Raw genomic sequence first — 17300 nt, 5'->3', positions numbered from 1 at the left:
ATTGATATAGAAAAAAGAAGTGAGAAAATACTTTTCCTCTCATTTTGTTGAACCAAATTCAATTTCCAATAGCTTCCTCAATTTCCTCACCTTCTTCTTCTCTCTCTGTCTCTCTCTGTCTCTCTCTCGCCGTTTCCGATTTCCAGTTTCCTTCGGCCCACTGCTCCATTTCCAATGTCTTCTCTCCTCCTTTGATTCTTCCGCGGTCCCATTTTCTTCATCTTCTCCTTCTGTTCTGTTGATTTGTCTCTGAAAACCCTTTTCTCTTCTCAATGGTTGACAACGGCGAGGAGAAATTGCTGGCTATGGCTCGCCACATAGCCAAGACTATGGGCCGCAACGAGTCCATGGCTGATGATATTCTCCAGATTTTTTCCAATTTTGATGCTAGGTTTTCCCTTGACAAGCTCTCTGATAAATCCGATGAGGTTGATCCTAGAAGCTCTGTCGCTTTGCAGCGCTCTCTCAAGTCTTTGGACCGCCGGATCTCCCAATATTTGGCGGCTGACCACCCGATTTGGGCGGATTCCGCCGATTCATCTGCTTTTCTTGACGCTATTGATGAGTTGATTGCTACGATTAGGGACTGGACGCCGATGGCTAGGGATAAGTCTGTTGGTACCTACCTTGCTCGCGCCGACGATCTGATGCAGCAGGCGATGTTTCGTGTAAGTGAAGAGTTTCGGTCGTTGATGGAGCGTGGAGGTGAGTCTTTTGAACTTACTCGGCATTTCAGGAACCGTGAGTCAACGGGCGAGTTTTTCTTCGATTCTGAGGAAGATGAGGAAGGTGCGGAAGGAATTCTTGGTGACGGCCTCCAGATCCCGGTGGCGCAGCCGGTGACAGACTACAACGTTGTAATCGATGCGCTTCCGTCGGGGACTATCAGCGATCTCCATGAGATAGCGAAGCGCATGGTGGCGGCTGGGTACGAGAAGGAGTGTTCGCACGCTTTCAGTAGCTGCAGGAGGGAGTTCTTAGAGGAGAGTCTTTCTAGGTTGGGGTTACAGAAGCTTAGCATCGATGAAGTTCAAAAGATGCAATGGCAGGACATGGAAGAGGAGATTGAGCGCTGGATGAAAGCGATTACCGTATCCCTTCGAATCCTCTTCCCAAGCGAACGACGGCTCTGCGAACGAGTCTTCGTCGGCCTCTCCTCCGCCGCTGATCTCTCTTTCATGGAGGTCTGCCGAGGATCAACAATTCAGCTACTGAATTTTGCAGATGCGGTCGCGATCGGCTCGCGAGCGCCGGAACGGCTGTTCAAAATCCTCGACATGTTCGAGACCTTGAGAGACTTGATGCTGGATTTCGATTCAGTATTTTCGGATCAGTACTGCTTGTTACTTAGAAACGAAGCAATCGCAATCTGGAAAAGGTTAGGCGGAACAATCAAGGGGATCTTCATGGAGCTCGAGAATTTGATCCGTCGTGATCCGGCTAAAACTCCAGTTCCGGGGGGCGGCCTTCATCCAATTACTCGGTATGTGATGAATTACCTTAAAGCAGCCTGTAAATCACGGCAGACTTTGGAGCAAATTTTCGAAGAAGCCGCTCTTCCTTCGAAGGATTACACCAAACTCGATGACAGAGCAACAGCATCGTCTTCATTATCAGTTCAAATGGACTGGATTATGGAGCTTTTAGAGAGCAATTTAGAGGCAAAATCAAAGATATACAACGATCTTTCCTTAAGCTCTGTGTTTCTGATGAACAATGGCCGATACATTGTTCAGAAAGTGAAAGACAGCGAATTAGGATCAGTTTTAGGGGACGATTGGATTCGAAAGCACTCGGTTAAAAGCCGGCAATACCTCGGAAATTTCCTGAAAAGTTCATGGAGCAAGGTGGTCGGAGTATTGAAAATTGACAGTGGCTCCATAGCTCCGGCTGCAATGAAAGAGAAGCTGAAATCATTCAACATACAGTTCGAAGAAATCTGCCAAACCCAATCTACATGGGTGATATTCGAGAATCAGCTTAGAGAAGAAGCAAAAATCTCAGTTACCAAAATCCTAATGCCTGCATATCAAAACTTCATCGAAAGGTACCAGAGTTTGCCGGAGTTGTCGAAGCGTACAGACCGGCATTTGATGTACACGGCGAAGGATGTGGAGGCTCAGATCACCCAGCTGTTCCAAGGAGGCGGCGGAAGGAGGTAAAGGGTAAGCCATAAATAATGTTGAACATTGCCTGTATATCTATACAAATGTCATCTTCATCATAAATCCTTGACAGAAATTCTTGGCCAAGTTGTAATTGATTTGATCTGTGGGTGCGACTGCAATTGCAACTATGATATGTTGGGCCATTCTGAATATGATTAGATCTCAAAGCCTTGCTGTTGAAAGTTTGAATGATTGGCAATGGCGGATTAGAACAAAATTTCTGGGCGTTTAAATCTTTGATCACTCTTAAAATTACTGTTTAGATTGTTCTTATGCACACACTAGCGTAAATATATAAATTGATTACATTTTAACTTTAGCTTATATTTCTATATGGTTATATTACATTGATCACTCTTAAGATTTATGTTTAATTCTACAAACAAAATATTTTCGAGAATCTCATGAACTTTTGTTTTTTTATATATTTATTTTACAATTATTTTTTTAGTTTTTATTTTTATACTAATTTATCTAAATTCTTCTAGATTTGTAGCAACCCTAACAACAAGCAAGCAGATGGGCCAAGAATTAGTGGCCCAACTGTTGCCTAACAATTGGATTTGGGTTTTAAAAAGAATGGCCCAACAAGCAAGCAGATGGGCCAACAATTAGTGGCCCAAATGTTGCCCAACAATTGGATCGGTTTTTAAAGTAAATGGCCCAACAAGCAAGCAGATAGGCCAAGAATTGGTGGCCCAAATGTTGTCTAACGATTGGATTGGACTTTAAAGTAAATGGCCAAACAAGCAAGCCAATGGGCCAATAATTAGTGGCTCAAATATTGCCTAACGATTTGATTGGATTTTAAAGTTAATGGCCCAACAAGCAAGCAGATGGGCCAGGAATTGTGGCCCAAATGTTGCCTAAAGATTGGATTGGGCTTTAAAGTAAATAGTCCAACAAGAAAGCAGAAGGGCCAAAAATTAGTGGCCCAACTGTTGCCTAGTGATTGGATTGGGTTTTAAAGTAAATGGCCCAACAAGAAAGCAGTGGGTCAGGAATTAGTGGCCCAAATGTTGCCTAACGATTGGATTGGCTTTTGAAGTAAATGGCCCAACAAGCAAGCAGATGGGCCAAGAATTAGTGGCCCAAATGTTGTCTTACAGTTGATTTGGGTTTTAAAGTAAATGATTAGTTTTTTTATTATTAATTAAGCATTTAATTTAATTTGCTAAAAAATATCTTAAAAGCATTTTGAAATTAAATATATATATATAGATATAATATTTATTTTGGAAAAAAAGAACATACTTTGTGATGTACAGCTGAACTGAAACTCCATTTGATGTGCAAAGAAAGTGAAGGAATCAGAACAAATTCAGAAAAATAGAATAATAATAATAATAATAATAATAATAAACGAATATAAATCAGAACGCAACTCTGTATTCTTCTTCTTGTGTCAAAATCTTTTCATTATTTCGTGTTGAGAATTCTCGTCACGTCGATTCTTTCTCTTACGTAGTTTTGAGAGGGAAACGAAACATTTCTTGATGTGTAAAACTCTCCTTAACATATTCGTTTTAAAATTTTGAAGGGAAACTCGAAAGGAAAAGCTCGGAAAGGACAATATCTGCTGACTTTAGAATTGAGCTGTTACAAATGGTATCAGAGTCAAATACCGAGCGATGTGCTAGCGAGACGTTAGGTTTAAAAAAGGAATGGATTGTGAAATCCCACATCGGTTGAGAGGGGAACGAGACCCTTAATTGAAACTTCCCAAAAATCATAATCATTAAACAAATAATTAACCTAAAACTAAATTACATTAATTAGTTGGGTTATCTCTTGGGCTTAGGTTTCCTTAATTAATCAAATTATATTATATTATATTATATTATATTAAAGATTAGAGTAATTAATCCAAAGAGATGCTTTATGTTATAGTTTAATTAAATTTCTTTAAAATATTCTTGCTCATAGGTTATATTAAAAAATTAAAATATAGTTTTGGTCCCAAAAAAATCTTCATTTTTAATTTAATTCTTAAATTTCAATGAAAATTTTGAATAAAAAGTTAACAAAATGCAAAATTTATTTTATTATATAGTTTAACATGTCATAATTAATACTCATAAATATATATTCATCTTTTTTAATATAAATAATAAAAAAATCCAATTAAATTTTTTTTTTGGATAGCTATAAAAAAAAATTAAAAATAATATTTAAAAGGCAGGAATAAATAGATAAGTAGACGCAAAAATTGAATAATAATAATAATAATAATAATTCCGTACGTAAAGGAGCTTTAATCACTTTGTTGGATGCCTATATTCACGTTCACTCCTTACGCTGTCATGTCTCCATATTATCCATATTTTAATTATTATTTATTTATTTATTTATTTATTTATTCCTTTCATAATTTCTTATTTATTTTAATATTATATCACTTTTTTTTTTTTTAATTTATCTTATCTTTTTAAACTTTATTAAAGTAAATTGAGTTATTATATTTTTATTTATAACGCAATATATACTTATAAATAATTAAAAATATTTTTTTTTTGAAAGAAAGTTAATATTTGGTTTTTATGGTATCTTTTTTAGTTTAAAATTTTAAAATAATTTAATAAAATATTAATAAATAATAAAACAAAAAAAAAATCTAATTATTTTAATTCCGAACCCACCACTTCAAAAGGACATTTTCGTACTTTCACTTTCCACGCCATTTGATTTTCATTATTTATTTATTTATATAAATCTCGGCCTTTTCCTTTCCTTTCCCCTTCATAATTTTCTTCCAGAGCTCGATCCCAAAAACGGCGGCGTTTTGGTGAAATGGGCAATAGTTTAATGCATTGTTTGGGTTGTGTTCTTCCTTGTGGAGCTTTGGATTTAATCCGAGTGGTTCATCTTAACGGTCATGTCCAACGATTCTCTCCGCCGCTCCTCGCCGGAGAGATCCTCAACTCCAATCCTGGCCACGTCCTCACCACTCCCTCCTCCGATGACCACTCCCTCCTCCGCCGTTTCACCCTTCTCTCCCCTCAATCTCACCTCCGACGTGGCGGTATTTATTTCTTGATTCCGGCCAATTCCGACCATCGGAAGCCTCCCAAAAACCTCTCCTCCCCCAACTCCGCCGCTTTCCCGGACTCCAACGTCGATGTCATTGTCTTGAAGAAGCCCAAATCCGGCAGCCGGAATCGCCGGAGAAGCCGTTCGTGTGGCGGCGCGTGGCAACCTCATCTACATAGCATCAGTGAAGATCAATGAATTCCCAAAACACCCTCCTCTTATTAATCATTGATATTCATTTGTAATTAGTAATGTTTATTCCAAATTAAACTTTAATGCTTATTTTTATTATTTTAATAATTTTTATCGATATAAAATAATGTTTTTTTTAAATAAAAATAAAAATATATTAAATCACTACCAAATTTAAAAATGGCCAAAACGTTCAAACATATTTTAGTGAATAAAGCTTAAAGTTCGATAATTCGACCTTTCACGTTACCGTCGTTGAACTTGAAAAAATTATTATAAATTATTAATAAAATAAAATATATTAAATGAAAATGCATAGTTATGGTCGAATAATTAATAATTATATAATTATTTTATTACGCAAATAATTATAATTAAATGCATGGCTTCAACTCGTCAATCCAGAAACTTAATACATGGAAGACCCGATAACATGGTCATGTTTCTAATTTTAAAATATAGATTAAATTATGAATAAATAAATATATAAATTATTCTCAACTTATTTTCTACTTTCCAATTCAAATAATAATTTAAAATCTAATTTAAATATATATTTTCCAGTGATGTATATATGTATTTGTAATTTTTAAATTTTAATTAAATCATTAAAAAAAATTTATAATTTTGAAATGACTGAAAATGACCCTTCCTAAGTTCGGTGCCTAACTATGATGGTATTGAAGTGAAGTGGGTATCCTCGTCAAAGTTATGTTTATCCATAAAATGGATAAGATGGAACGAACTTTATAAGATTCTGAACCGCTAACAGATATTGTTCTCTTTAGTCCGTTACGTCTAAACGATTTTAAAACGCTACACCCTTTTAAGAAATGTTTTGTTCCCCTCTACAACTGAGGTGGGATCTCAGAATTCACCTCCGTGGGAGCTCAACGTCCTCACCACCCATGTCTGACTCTGATACCGTTTGTAATAGCTCAACCCCACCGCTAACAAATATTGTTTGCTTTAGCCCATTACGTATCAATGTCTGCCTGACAATTTTAAAATGCGTCTACTAGAGAGAAGTTCTCACACCTTTATAAGAAATGTTTCGTTCCCCTCTCCAACCGATGTGGGATCTCATAATTCACCCCTTTAGGGGCCTAGTGTCCTCATCACCCACGTTTGGCTCTGATACCATTTGTAATAGCTCAACTCCGCTGCTAACAAATATTGTTCGTTTTAGCCCATTACGTATCGACTTTTGCGTCACGATTCTAAAACGCGTCTACTAGAGAGAAATTCTCACACCTTTATAAGAAATGTTTCATTCCTCTCTCCAACCGAGGTGGGATCTCAGAATTCACCCCCTTAGGAGCCTAGCATCCTCACTGCCCGTGTCTAGCTTTGATACCATTTGTAATAGCCCAACATCATCGCTAGCAAATATTGTTCGCTTTAGCCCATTACATATCGACGTCTGCCTCACGATTTTAAAACACGTCTACTAGAGAGAAGTTCCCACACCTTTATAAGAAATGTTTCATTCCCCTCTCCAACCAAGGTGGGATCTTAGAATCCACCTCCTTGGAGGCCCAACGTTCTCACCGCCCGCGTCTAGCTCTAATACCATTTGTAATAGCTCAATCCCACCGCTAACAAATATTGTTCGTTTTAGCCTATTACATATCGCCCTCAGCCTCACGATTTTAAAACGTGTCCACTAAATAGAAGTTCCCACACCTTTATAAGAAATGTTTCGTTCCCCTCTCCAACTGAGGTGAGATCTCAGAATTCACCCCCTTAGGAGCCTAGCGTCCTCACCTCCCGCGTCTAGCTCTGATACCATTTGTAATAACCCAATCTCATTGCTAGCAAATATTGTTCACTTTAGCCCATTACGTATTACCCTCAGCCTCACGATTTTAAAACGCGTATACTAGAGAAAAGTTCTCACACCTTTATAAGAAATGGTTCGTTCCCCTTTCCAACCGTGGTGGGATCTCAAAATTCACTCCCTTAGGGGCCTAGTGTCCTCACCGCCAGCGTCTGACTCTGATTTCATTTGTAATAACCCAACCTCATCGCTAGCGAATATTGTTCGCTTCAGCCCATTACGTATCGCCCTCAGCCTCACGATTCCTTTATAAGAAAATGTTTGGTTCCACTCTACAATTGAAGTGAGATCTCCATTAACTAAACCGGGACGAAAATTATATTTTTCGTCTTTGTCCACCCTAAATCCCCGTCCTACTCACATGATATATGCGTGAATTTATTAATAAAAAATTATATTAATAAATAGAAACTATCTATTAAAAAAATTAATTGAAATGAAATTTTTTATTACAAAAAATTATATACAAGGGAGAAAAATTCAATTGTTGTTGTAGGGCTTTATATCCACAGAAAATGACTCCTCCATGAGGCATCGGAAATCGTCGAGGAGATCCTCATCGTCGCCGATTGTCTGCTGCTGAACTACCAGCATTGCGACGGCGCCGCTGAAATCGGTGGAGGCGAACATGTCTCCGATGATGCCCAGCTCAGGGTACTCGTTCCACTCGTTCAACCCCTGGAACAGCTCCGACTCGCCGTCGTGCCGCCGCCCCACCAACATGAGATCATAATTCTGTTCCATTGTTCTTATCACGTTGATCAACCCAACGCAATCTTTCACCATTTCCTCTTCATAAACACAATGCTGAATCCCTGAGGTTTCCATTATCCTCTTGAACTCGTTTAACATCTCCGAATCGAGAATCAATTCCGCCCTATGTTCGGTCTTACTTTCCGGTAGCATCAACCGCACCACCGTGAGCGCCACCATCGGATGCTCCGCCATGCGAGTGGCATAAGCCAATGCCTCTCGATCGTCCGCTCCTTCCACGAAAAGCATTCCCACCTTATACAAATCCGCTCTATTCATCATCGACATCGTCGCCGTGCTCTGCAAGCTCACACGATCGATCAAGATCCCAACCGAACAAGGAGCCTTTGACAAAATATTCTTGTTCACTCGCCTTATTTGATTCATTGATTCCACGATACCATTCAACGTCCTCCACTCGTGAAACGGTACAATCACCATTGCCACCCGTTTCTCCAACGCTAACATACACACATCGTCGTGCATGCTAACGTAAGGAGCTATGGATGTGAAGGCATTCATTGAAACCTAATCATACCCGAAAAGAAAACCAACATTAGATAATTAACATCGAGTCAAAATTGAATTTAAAAATATAAGTTGATGGGTCATGATAAATTAAACAACTTTATCGTAATTGTATTTCTGGTAGATTTGGAAGGCGGTGATGATTGGATTGAAACGTTGGGAGTCATGATGACTACCGTTCTGATGATCGATAAAGAGCGGAGAGGCTCGACCCGTGAGTTGGTGGAGATGGAGAAGGTAGAAGTAGATAGGGCTTTTGATGGTGGGATTGGAGACCTCAAGCAAGTTGATTATGGAGGGAGTGTTGTCATGGTGATGGATACAAACCAACAACGGCAGCTCCCCGCTAGGGCAAGCATGCTCGATCGTCCTCCTCCTCGAAGTCGATTTGTATTTCTTTGATGGGTTATATATAATTTTCACTATCGGTGATATCGTCCCTGTTACTACCATCATCGCCACCACCATCATAGCATACGATTTCTGATCTATCATCTGCACAAAAATTTCACTTTGAAACGTGGTACTAACGATACTTTTGTTAATTTAACGAACAGGGTAGTCGTGAGAGAGTTACAAAGAGGAGCATGGCATGTTGGAGAATGAGAATATCGGCGATGCCTTGCGTGCTCATGATGAGTCCGAGCGATAACGAATCGACCAAAGGCATTTTGCAATACAAAGATGGCAGCACGGTCCCAATCAACTTCCCTAGAAAGCTCCCTAATGCCAACACTTGAACAATCCAAGCACTCCTCATATTTATCTCCGAAAGATTGATCCTTGCCCCACTTATGACAAAGTAGCACGGCAGCATAATGGATGACACAAACGAGTCAAGTTTATCCACCAACGCCGTGCCAAGCGGCGGCCCATCAGGCACAGCCAGCCCAAGAATCATGGGCCCCAACATAAAATGCTGTCCGACAAACTCACTAAACAAAGCACAAAACAACAACATTAAAAACACCAAAAGCACGTACCCTTCTTTGATGACTCTCCCGGAGTTATTAGTTTGTTCAATGATCCATAACATAATAGGTCGCAAAATGTAAATCACAAGAATAATCATGCAAACCATGCAAAGAGCCATCCATGGCAATGCATCTTGTTGTCGGTTCGACGTTTGTTGCACCATGAACACGGCAACCAATGCGAACCAACTCAACATCCCACTAATCATCGAAGACGAGAGAGCAAGACGACCGATATCCGAGTTTAGAAGATTAGTATCGGCTAAATAACAAGCAATAACATGAAAAGAACTCGAGGCTTGAAACGCTCCAATCGCGGTGAGGGAGTTTTTCAATTGTAAGTCCATGTCAATCGAGTTCTTTAGATATGATGCTAATATAAAGTTGATAAACAATGGCGATATAAACGCTAAAACTCCAATCGCCATAGCCTTTCGTCCCGATCTTTGAATTATGGTTAAATCCATTTTAACTCCAACGAGAAACATGAACACTAAGCACCCGAAGAACGCAAACGTTTCAGAAACGTAGAAGCTTTTGAATGGGAATATTGCCTCCAAAACTGGACTATCCCCGCCGTAAAACGACGGCCCGAGCATAAGACCGACCTAAAAACAAAACCCAGATGTCAAAATCAAAGAACATAAAGGATTGAGTTTGTTCGTGAACTTACCAGCATTTGCGAAATGAACGAGCTTTCCCCGAGAGGAGTGAGAATGCATTGTAAAAGAGAGGTGAGAAGGGAGGAGAGAGAAAGTTGAGCAAGAAGAATGGAGCTTCCATAGGAGAAAGGGGTGTCGCCAAAGAAGATGCCTCTTGATTGGTAATTGGTATTAGGCATGCATACCCAGCTTCCATTTTGAGAAGCTTGAGTACTCATTTTTTTAGCCTTCATGACGTTTAAAGTATCTGTTTGTATTGCAAAATTGCTTCAATAATCTGTGGTTAATTGTGTTTAATCATTCTAAACCACGTATTTTCCCTTTGCTAACTTCAAATTAACAGCCTTTCTTTTGGCCTCTCTCCATATGTTTGGTTCTAACTTAATCCGCGCTCGTTCTATAAGTAGACCTATTAAAATCCATCCCACGTCCCGTTTCAAATGCAATTTGATAAACAGATGCAATGTGTTCTACGTTAGTTGGAAAAAGAATGTTGGTGTAGATTCGTCCGAAAGAAAGGGGAGAGACACACTTGATTTTGCGTGTTAGGTCAGCTATGCATGTATCTATCTGATATAGTTACACGTGTATATTATTATATTTTATGGTATTTTGAGTCGTTTTATGTAAAAACAAGGTTGATATAATTTATGAACGGTTAAGAATCACTAACGAGTTTGGTGGCCTTTTGTTTTAGCTCTTTGGCTCGAGCCTTGTTCGTTTGTTGTTCCGATTTTTTATATAGTTGATGCTCTGGTTGATGTCAATGGATGTAAACTCCAATTTACGGATTGGTATTAGAATATTACTAGGTGATACATCACTCGAGAGAACGTCTTATGGTCAAGTGGCATGATTAAATATTGTTAGAGTTTGTCTCGAGAAAAATGTGAGATATGTATAACCTCTCTATTACTTTTCATCTTCGTACTTGATGTATAAAGTGTGCTCAACGGGAGGACATTCTAGTAGAGGAGTAGTTGTTCCGAGTTATACCAAATGATGTTGAAGAGATGTGTCCCGTCACTAATATGATATTGACTCGTGATTCGTGATAATTTTATAAACACCACTGTATAATGCATTTGATGTCGGTCCCTCATGAATACATTCTCACGGATGTGGATGTGGAGAGCATGAACGATATTTGTATCATATGGAGAATGTAGAGGAATCATATGAACTAGAAGCACGAGAGGAACCCGATCAGGCACAAAGGACTATCAACGATCTCCTTACATTTTTTTCTCTGTTGTTCTTGGTGATCTTTATCTAGATCGAGTGTGTGTTGTTGTGAGATTCTAACAACGGGTACTAGAAATCAGTTGACTTACGGTCATTATTTATATGATCTGCAACCGATCCACCTTTAGATATTTGTAAATTGAACCGAAACTAAATGATTATTTTTGAAATAAAATCTTAATATTAATTGTACTGTCGGGGTGTGAACGGAGGGACTAGGAAATACCCCACACACAATCAATGCCAACTTAGTTACGACAAGTCGGTTGTTGAACAAACTCCGAAATCCAATAAGCTTCTGCCAAGTGTCACTGTATCTTCCCTATTTATTCCGTGTCATTCACGACCCAATCTTCTTACTATATTTTACCAAAATACCCTCCGTGTGAAGTCGGGGTAAAACGGTCATTTTACCCCTTAATTCCACCAAAGTTGACTTATCCGCCACGTAATCACGGCCGCTTTCTTTGACTCGTTCAAACTTCATGCTTACGTCAGCAATGACTCCCCTTCTATAGACCTCTCAACAACCCCGGACACGTATCTATCTCTTCCTCGAATTAATTTTTTTAAATAAAATAAAAAAAACTTGAACAAAATTTATTAATTTCTATTAAATTTTATATTCAAATTTAGAATAAAACAATAATAAATAATAAAAATGAAGTTCTTCAATAAAAATTAGAATAGAAAATAATAATTAAGATATAATTGTAATATGTGGCTCACTATAACAAAAAAAACATTAAAAAAAAAACCAACCAATCCTATGAAAAAATATACAAAAAAAAAAAAAAAAAAGAATGAATGAACCTTATTTTTCTGTCTGTTTTTTCTTTGTTAATCCCATGAAAATTCCTTGTCTCAATCAACATAGGAGAGATTGGATGAACATGTCATGATCTCTTGGCTCCTCTTTTGTTCTAACGAACAAACTGTCATTGGATTGTGTTGGATTCATGTAGGATCCCATCCCCATGGAGTTCCCAAATTCCGGGAATGAAATTCCATTCGGATTTTGCACCATTTCCAGTGTGAATGGTGTTTGGTTGTCGGAAGATTGTTGTAGCCTCAGACCATGAAGAAAGTTGTCGTCGTTGTTGTTGCCTCCGGCGTCGTTGTTTGCTCGATGGGTCACCGCCAATGGGTGGATTGCGGTGACCGATAAGTCATTGCTGGGAAATGGACGGCTTAGGGAATGGCTTCCGCTGCCGCGTGCCGGTGGGACTTCGTGGTTGTGTTTGCCTTCGTAGGTTGTGATCACTGCTCGTAGATCATGCGAGGCTCTCTCTACATGCTTTCTTACAGGACATCCCGGATTTGTGCATTTGTAATAACTCCTGCAATCAGTTATGATATATATGTCATTTCTGTTTCTCATTCTTAACAAAAAAAAAAAAAAAAAAAATTTAACTTCACACGGTTAATAGTTTATTTACCTTGGATTTGGGTTTCCCTTAACCACTTTTTGGCCGTACTTCCTCCACCGGTAACCGTCGTCGAGAATGTCGATGTCGCTGGTGGTTTGAACAACGACTCTCGGCTCTCTCACAGTCCGGTTACCTGCAGCTGAAATCCCTTCATTGTTATCACCATCCCTTCTCCTGAAGATCCATAACCAAATTCTTAGTTAACAAAACACAAAAACAAGAGTCATTTAGCAAAAACAGAGTATTGGGTTTAGCTCCACTCACCACCTCTTGGCCTCTGGTTCGTCATCGTCGTTATCGTCTCCGGCAGATTTGCTCCTCTGAGAGCTCCGATCGAAGTCATCGTCGCCGACCGAGATCAATGAATTCTCCGGCGTTGCAACGCCGTCGAATTGACCGCTTCCTTGGGTTGTGAATGACTGCTCCGCCATATCGTTGGCGGCTGGATTTGACGCCGACACGGCGGACGACAACGATGACTTCCTCGTTGACTGTGGCTTCGGGTGGTTATGGCTGCCTTTGTAAACGATCTCCGTGATCTGTCCATCTAAGGATCTTTCGACCTTTTTCTTCGTTGGGCAATTGGGGAAGGTGCACTTGTAATAGCTTCTCGGATTTTCACTTCCTTTGACCTGTTTTTGGCCGTATTTTCTCCAGTTGTAACCGTCGTCGGATCTCCGATTCAACGTCTGAGATTGTTGAGGGTAATCCCTGCCGGCGTTGTTCTGGCTCTGGTTTTGAACAATCCCATATTCCGGTGAGAAACTCTGCATCGATCCGTCCTGTTTCTTTCCCTCAGTCTATATTCAAAAACAAAAAATTCAAAGATTTAACGAAATGAACAATTCAAATTTTGAAAATGAAAACAGAGTCCTCTGTTTCGATCTAACATACCGTCGGAGCTGGCTGAAAAGATGTCGGCGGCTGAGACGATTGAGTTAGAAATGAGAATTCCGACAAGAATTTGTTCTCTTCTTTGATGCTCTGTTGATTATACCCAGAATTGTTCTTCCAATTCAGTGACTGCGACGGGAAACTCCCGGTGGTCGGCGACGGCAGAACCTGAACACAAACACACAAGAAAAAACCAAATCCCATTAAAATCAACATGAATTTCATCAAAACAAGACCGACACATTAAGTAAAATCGAAAACCCATAAAGAAAATGGAATCTCACATAAGAAGCACTGAGGAGAACCGGCGAATCAAGAAGCTCGGTGGGGCTCAAACCAGGAGGAATGGAGAACAGGGGAGAAGGAAACAGAGTGGGTGGCGACAGAGGCAGAGAAGGAGGAGGGAGGGATTTAAATTTAGGAACTCCAGTTCCAGAGCCTCGGTGAGCTCCGTGGGCGGCGGCGGAGGATGGAAGATCATTGCTGCCGGCGGCGAGAAGGTCGGAGTAAGAAGTAGTCATGAAAGGATGAGTGGAGAAAGTGAAAGAAGGATGGGAATTAGCAGAGGTGTCTAAGCTCCCGGAAGAGGAGGCCATGAATGAACAGAGCAGAGAGAAACAGAGGAGATTGAAAGGAGAAATGGCGGAAGGAGAAAGCTTAAGAAGGAGAGGAAGAGAGGGTAATGAAGAAGATGGAGAGGATGGTTCCAGGAAGGCGAGTCTATTGTTGACTCTGTTTTGGTCAAACCTCGTGGGTTTGACCGAATGGCGGCTGACTTAATTTCTTTATTTTTTTTTCCATTTCTTTTTTTCTTGCTCAAATTAAGAGAGATTGGTCCTTTTGTCTCTTTATGTCACTTGTTTGTTGTCGTGTTCCATTCATGTTTCACCTCATTCGTAACATGTCTAAAATCGCTACAGACCAACCCGAATTCTTCTAGTATATGTTTTTTTTTTTCTCAAGTATATGTTTTTCCGTATTTAGAGTAACACCCAGTTGTTCAAAATTGGAATCAAGATCTCACTCGATGGCTTTGACATTCTATGCAATATAGCTACGTTATTTACACGTCTACAACTGCTTTTAAGAGTAAAAACTATTCTCATATATCAACACAAGTCATTTCAGGGTGTCGTGTTGATACGTAAGGATAGTAGGCTTCGATTTTAGAAACGATAAACAGGTAACATGGTCATGTTTCAAGAGAAGAAGCATACGCAAACGCTAGAAAATCTGCTTCATACGAAGGAAGTATCTGACTCAAAATGCAGAGAGGTTTAAATATACATAGATTTGTATATGATAAATTTACGTAACTCTAACCCTAACGCTGGACGTTTAAAGCTTAATTAAAAATATATATTCAAATACACGACTAAATTGGTACGAATCAAATTAATAATTTAATTAAAAAAAAATTAAGTATCTTAAAATCCAAGGGATGTTCTTCAAAGGAATACTTTGGGAATAGTCCACTCTTGAAGAAAGATTATAAAAGAATATTAATTTATTTTAAAATAGGAAAAAAGAATATTAATGAAGCTGGCATGAACATGAGTTGTATTTTACAATAATATTCATAAATATTTGGACAAAATTTTCAAGTTATGAGAGCTCTAATTATTACTATTTTCATAATAACAAACATTTTCTCCAACTTATAATAAATCTTATCTATAATTATTAACATGAATAATGCAAATATTAATGAAAATTTATAACAAAATTGGGATTTACATTTTTATTGGTTAGAATACATTGCATCAGTTTATTCATTTCTTTTATTTATTTTTAATCGTAAAAATTGAGTTGGGTTAAGTTTTTAATCGTAAAAATTGAGTTGGGTTAACAAACATTTTTACTGCTTCGTGTCTACCCCTTTCGGGAAACAGAGAAGGCTGGTACATCGTCCGGTGTCTGGCTCTGATACCATTTGTAACGACCCAGATCCACTGCTAGCAGAAATTGTCCTTTTTGGGCTTTCCCTCAAAGCAACAGAGAAGGCTGGTACATCGTCCGATGTCTGGCTCTGATACCATTTATAACGACCCAGAGGCTCTGATACCATTTGTAACTACCCAAATTCACTGCTAGCAGAAATTGTCCTTTTTGGGCTTTCTCTCAAAGGAGAAGGTTTACATGCCTGGTGTTTTGTTCTCCTACCCAACTGGGCTTTCTCTCAAAGGTTTACATGCCTGACGTCATCATTTCTAGAACCCAACGATAACGCGAGAAAGGAGAAAAAAGAGAAAGCAGCCAAGTTCCACGTGGCCAGGAAAAAAAGGCTTAGATTTTTTTTTAATTAATATAATTATTAAAAATATTAAATATGACATGTATGTTGTTGGGTCATACGGATATACATCATCCACATGCTTAAAAATAAGAGCTTGCAAGCAAACTGCACATTGGGTCAGCTTGAATTTTGCACCATTATCCTTATTTCCTCTTCTTTTACACGACACACATTTATTATTCCTTATTCCTTTTGATATGAACATATTCACAACGTTTTGACTCGGGTTAGGTTTGTACAAATTTAAGGTCGTAAAGCCCAACTTCTGTTTGCCTACACAAAAGGGAATAAGTCGATCTAGTTAGTTGATTAGATAGATAAATTGATTGATTTTGTCATTCTGTAAAATGTTCGAACCATGCAGAACGGATAATAATAAAGTTCGAGACAATTCAGTTCATTGTAGTAGATTCTCTAAACTTTCCTTTTTTTCAAAAGTTTAACATGTGAACGGTAGAAATTCGAATTTCTAACTTTTGATTAAAAAAGTATGCTACCTTAACTAAAGCTAGAGTGAAGTTGATAGATTCTCAATATCGAACAAACATGTCAAACTCATAATTTTTAAAGTGACAGACCACATAAACTAAGCCATAAGTCAAAGATTCTCTAAGATCTAATTAATTTTACAATCTTCAAAAAGAGTGTTAAAATACTCCTAAAATAAAGAGACAATTATTCACCTTTATCCATTCGTTGTCTCATGCCCCTTGTAGGAACATCTAACTTTTGTCATTATTGAATCACTTCGATTAAAAAAACATGAGAACAGACATAAAACAATGAAACAATCCATGTGGAAGGCAGCCTAATTTATGGGAATGAATTGGGTTTGCAACAAAATAATAAGACAGAAGAAAACAGCCATAACTTTTTCACCTAATCAATATTTATATCCATATCATGGTTGTTTCTAAATATCTTTGAATATTTCATGGAGAATATGCAGGAATATGAAAAAGACAAGAAAAAAGAAACTTACAGGCGACGTGGTCGGATGTGTCTGAATGGATATGCCCAGAGAGAGACGCAATGTCAGATTCAGCACTGAAAGTCTGATGATGGTCAGCAGTCAAGACTTGATGGAGCACTGATCCCTATGAAACACAATATCAAGTGGCCCAACATTTAAGAATGATAAAACAAGCAATAGCTGCGCATTTGATCCGGTTAAGGACACAATTTTCAAACTAAATTTGGGTCAAATCTTGCTCACAATCGACCAGTGGAAGATAATGCACGCACCAAGCAGCTCTGTCCCTGAGACTTTGACAGAAATGTTTATCAA

General features: G+C 38.6%; 3 protein-coding genes across 4 annotated transcripts; 1 reads left to right on the top strand and 2 right to left on the bottom strand.

Moving 5' to 3' along the window:
- Positions 1-2403, top strand: LOC111788660 (exocyst complex component EXO70B1-like). The gene is made up of 2 exons (XM_023669088.2): positions 1-2165; positions 2239-2403. The coding sequence occupies exon 1, from the start codon at positions 273-275 to the stop codon at positions 2160-2162; it is 1890 nt and encodes a 629-aa protein (XP_023524856.1). The 5' UTR covers positions 1-272; the 3' UTR covers positions 2163-2165; positions 2239-2403.
- Positions 2404-7650: 5247 nt separating this feature from the next.
- Positions 7651-10365, bottom strand: LOC111787716 (cation/H(+) antiporter 15-like). Its single transcript, XM_023667748.2, has 4 exons — positions 10159-10365; positions 9089-10093; positions 8611-9006; positions 7651-8511 (listed from the first exon to the last, which is right to left on the bottom strand). The coding sequence occupies exons 1-4, from the start codon at positions 10363-10365 to the stop codon at positions 7711-7713; spliced, it is 2409 nt and encodes an 802-aa protein (XP_023523516.2). The 3' UTR covers positions 7651-7710.
- Positions 10366-12067: 1702 nt separating this feature from the next.
- LOC111787621 (putative WRKY transcription factor 26) lies at positions 12068-14384 on the bottom strand. 2 transcript variants are annotated; one of them, XM_023667639.2, is made up of 5 exons: positions 14001-14384; positions 13717-13884; positions 13090-13622; positions 12832-12996; positions 12068-12732 (listed from the first exon to the last, which is right to left on the bottom strand). In XM_023667639.2, the coding sequence occupies exons 1-5, from the start codon at positions 14310-14312 to the stop codon at positions 12261-12263; spliced, it is 1650 nt and encodes a 549-aa protein (XP_023523407.2). In that variant the 5' UTR covers positions 14313-14384; the 3' UTR covers positions 12068-12260. The 2 variants fall into 2 exon arrangements, with proteins under 2 accessions (XP_023523407.2, XP_023523406.2); XM_023667638.2 differs by having other exon boundaries at positions 13087-13622; positions 14001-14381.
- Between the last annotated feature and the right edge of the window lie 2916 nt (positions 14385-17300).

Source organism: Cucurbita pepo, chromosome 2 (genome assembly GCF_057944985.1).
Source record: "Cucurbita pepo subsp. pepo isolate OVF chromosome 2, ASM5794498v1, whole genome shotgun sequence".
Taxonomy (NCBI): domain Eukaryota; kingdom Viridiplantae; phylum Streptophyta; class Magnoliopsida; order Cucurbitales; family Cucurbitaceae; genus Cucurbita; species Cucurbita pepo.
Note: the sequence above shows the minus strand (reverse complement) of the source record. Positions and strands in the feature narration are given on the sequence as shown.

Bases quoted from the DNA above. Each gene is read 5' to 3' on its own strand.
- LOC111787621 (XM_023667638.2), bottom strand. From the start codon at position 14,312: ATGGCCTCCTCTTCCGGGAGCTTAGACACCTCTGCTAATTCCCATCCT. The intron at 12,997-13,086 runs GTGAGTGGAGCT...ATGGATCTTCAG, and splicing joins GAACCAGAGGCCAAGAGGTG to GAGAAGGGATGGTGATAACA. The intron at 12,733-12,831 runs GTAAATAAACTA...AACTGATTGCAG, and splicing joins AAGGGAAACCCAAATCCAAG to GAGTTATTACAAATGCACAA.
- LOC111787716 (XM_023667748.2), bottom strand. From the start codon at position 10,365: ATGAGTACTCAAGCTTCTCAAAATGGAAGCTGGGTATGCATGCCTAAT. The intron at 9,007-9,088 runs GTAACTCTCTCA...ATTTTTGTGCAG, and splicing joins AACATGCCATGCTCCTCTTT to ATGATAGATCAGAAATCGTA. The intron at 8,512-8,610 runs GTTGTTTAATTT...GGGTATGATTAG, and splicing joins AGAAATACAATTACGATAAA to GTTTCAATGAATGCCTTCAC.
- LOC111788660 (XM_023669088.2), top strand. From the start codon at position 273: ATGGTTGACAACGGCGAGGAGAAATTGCTGGCTATGGCTCGCCACATA.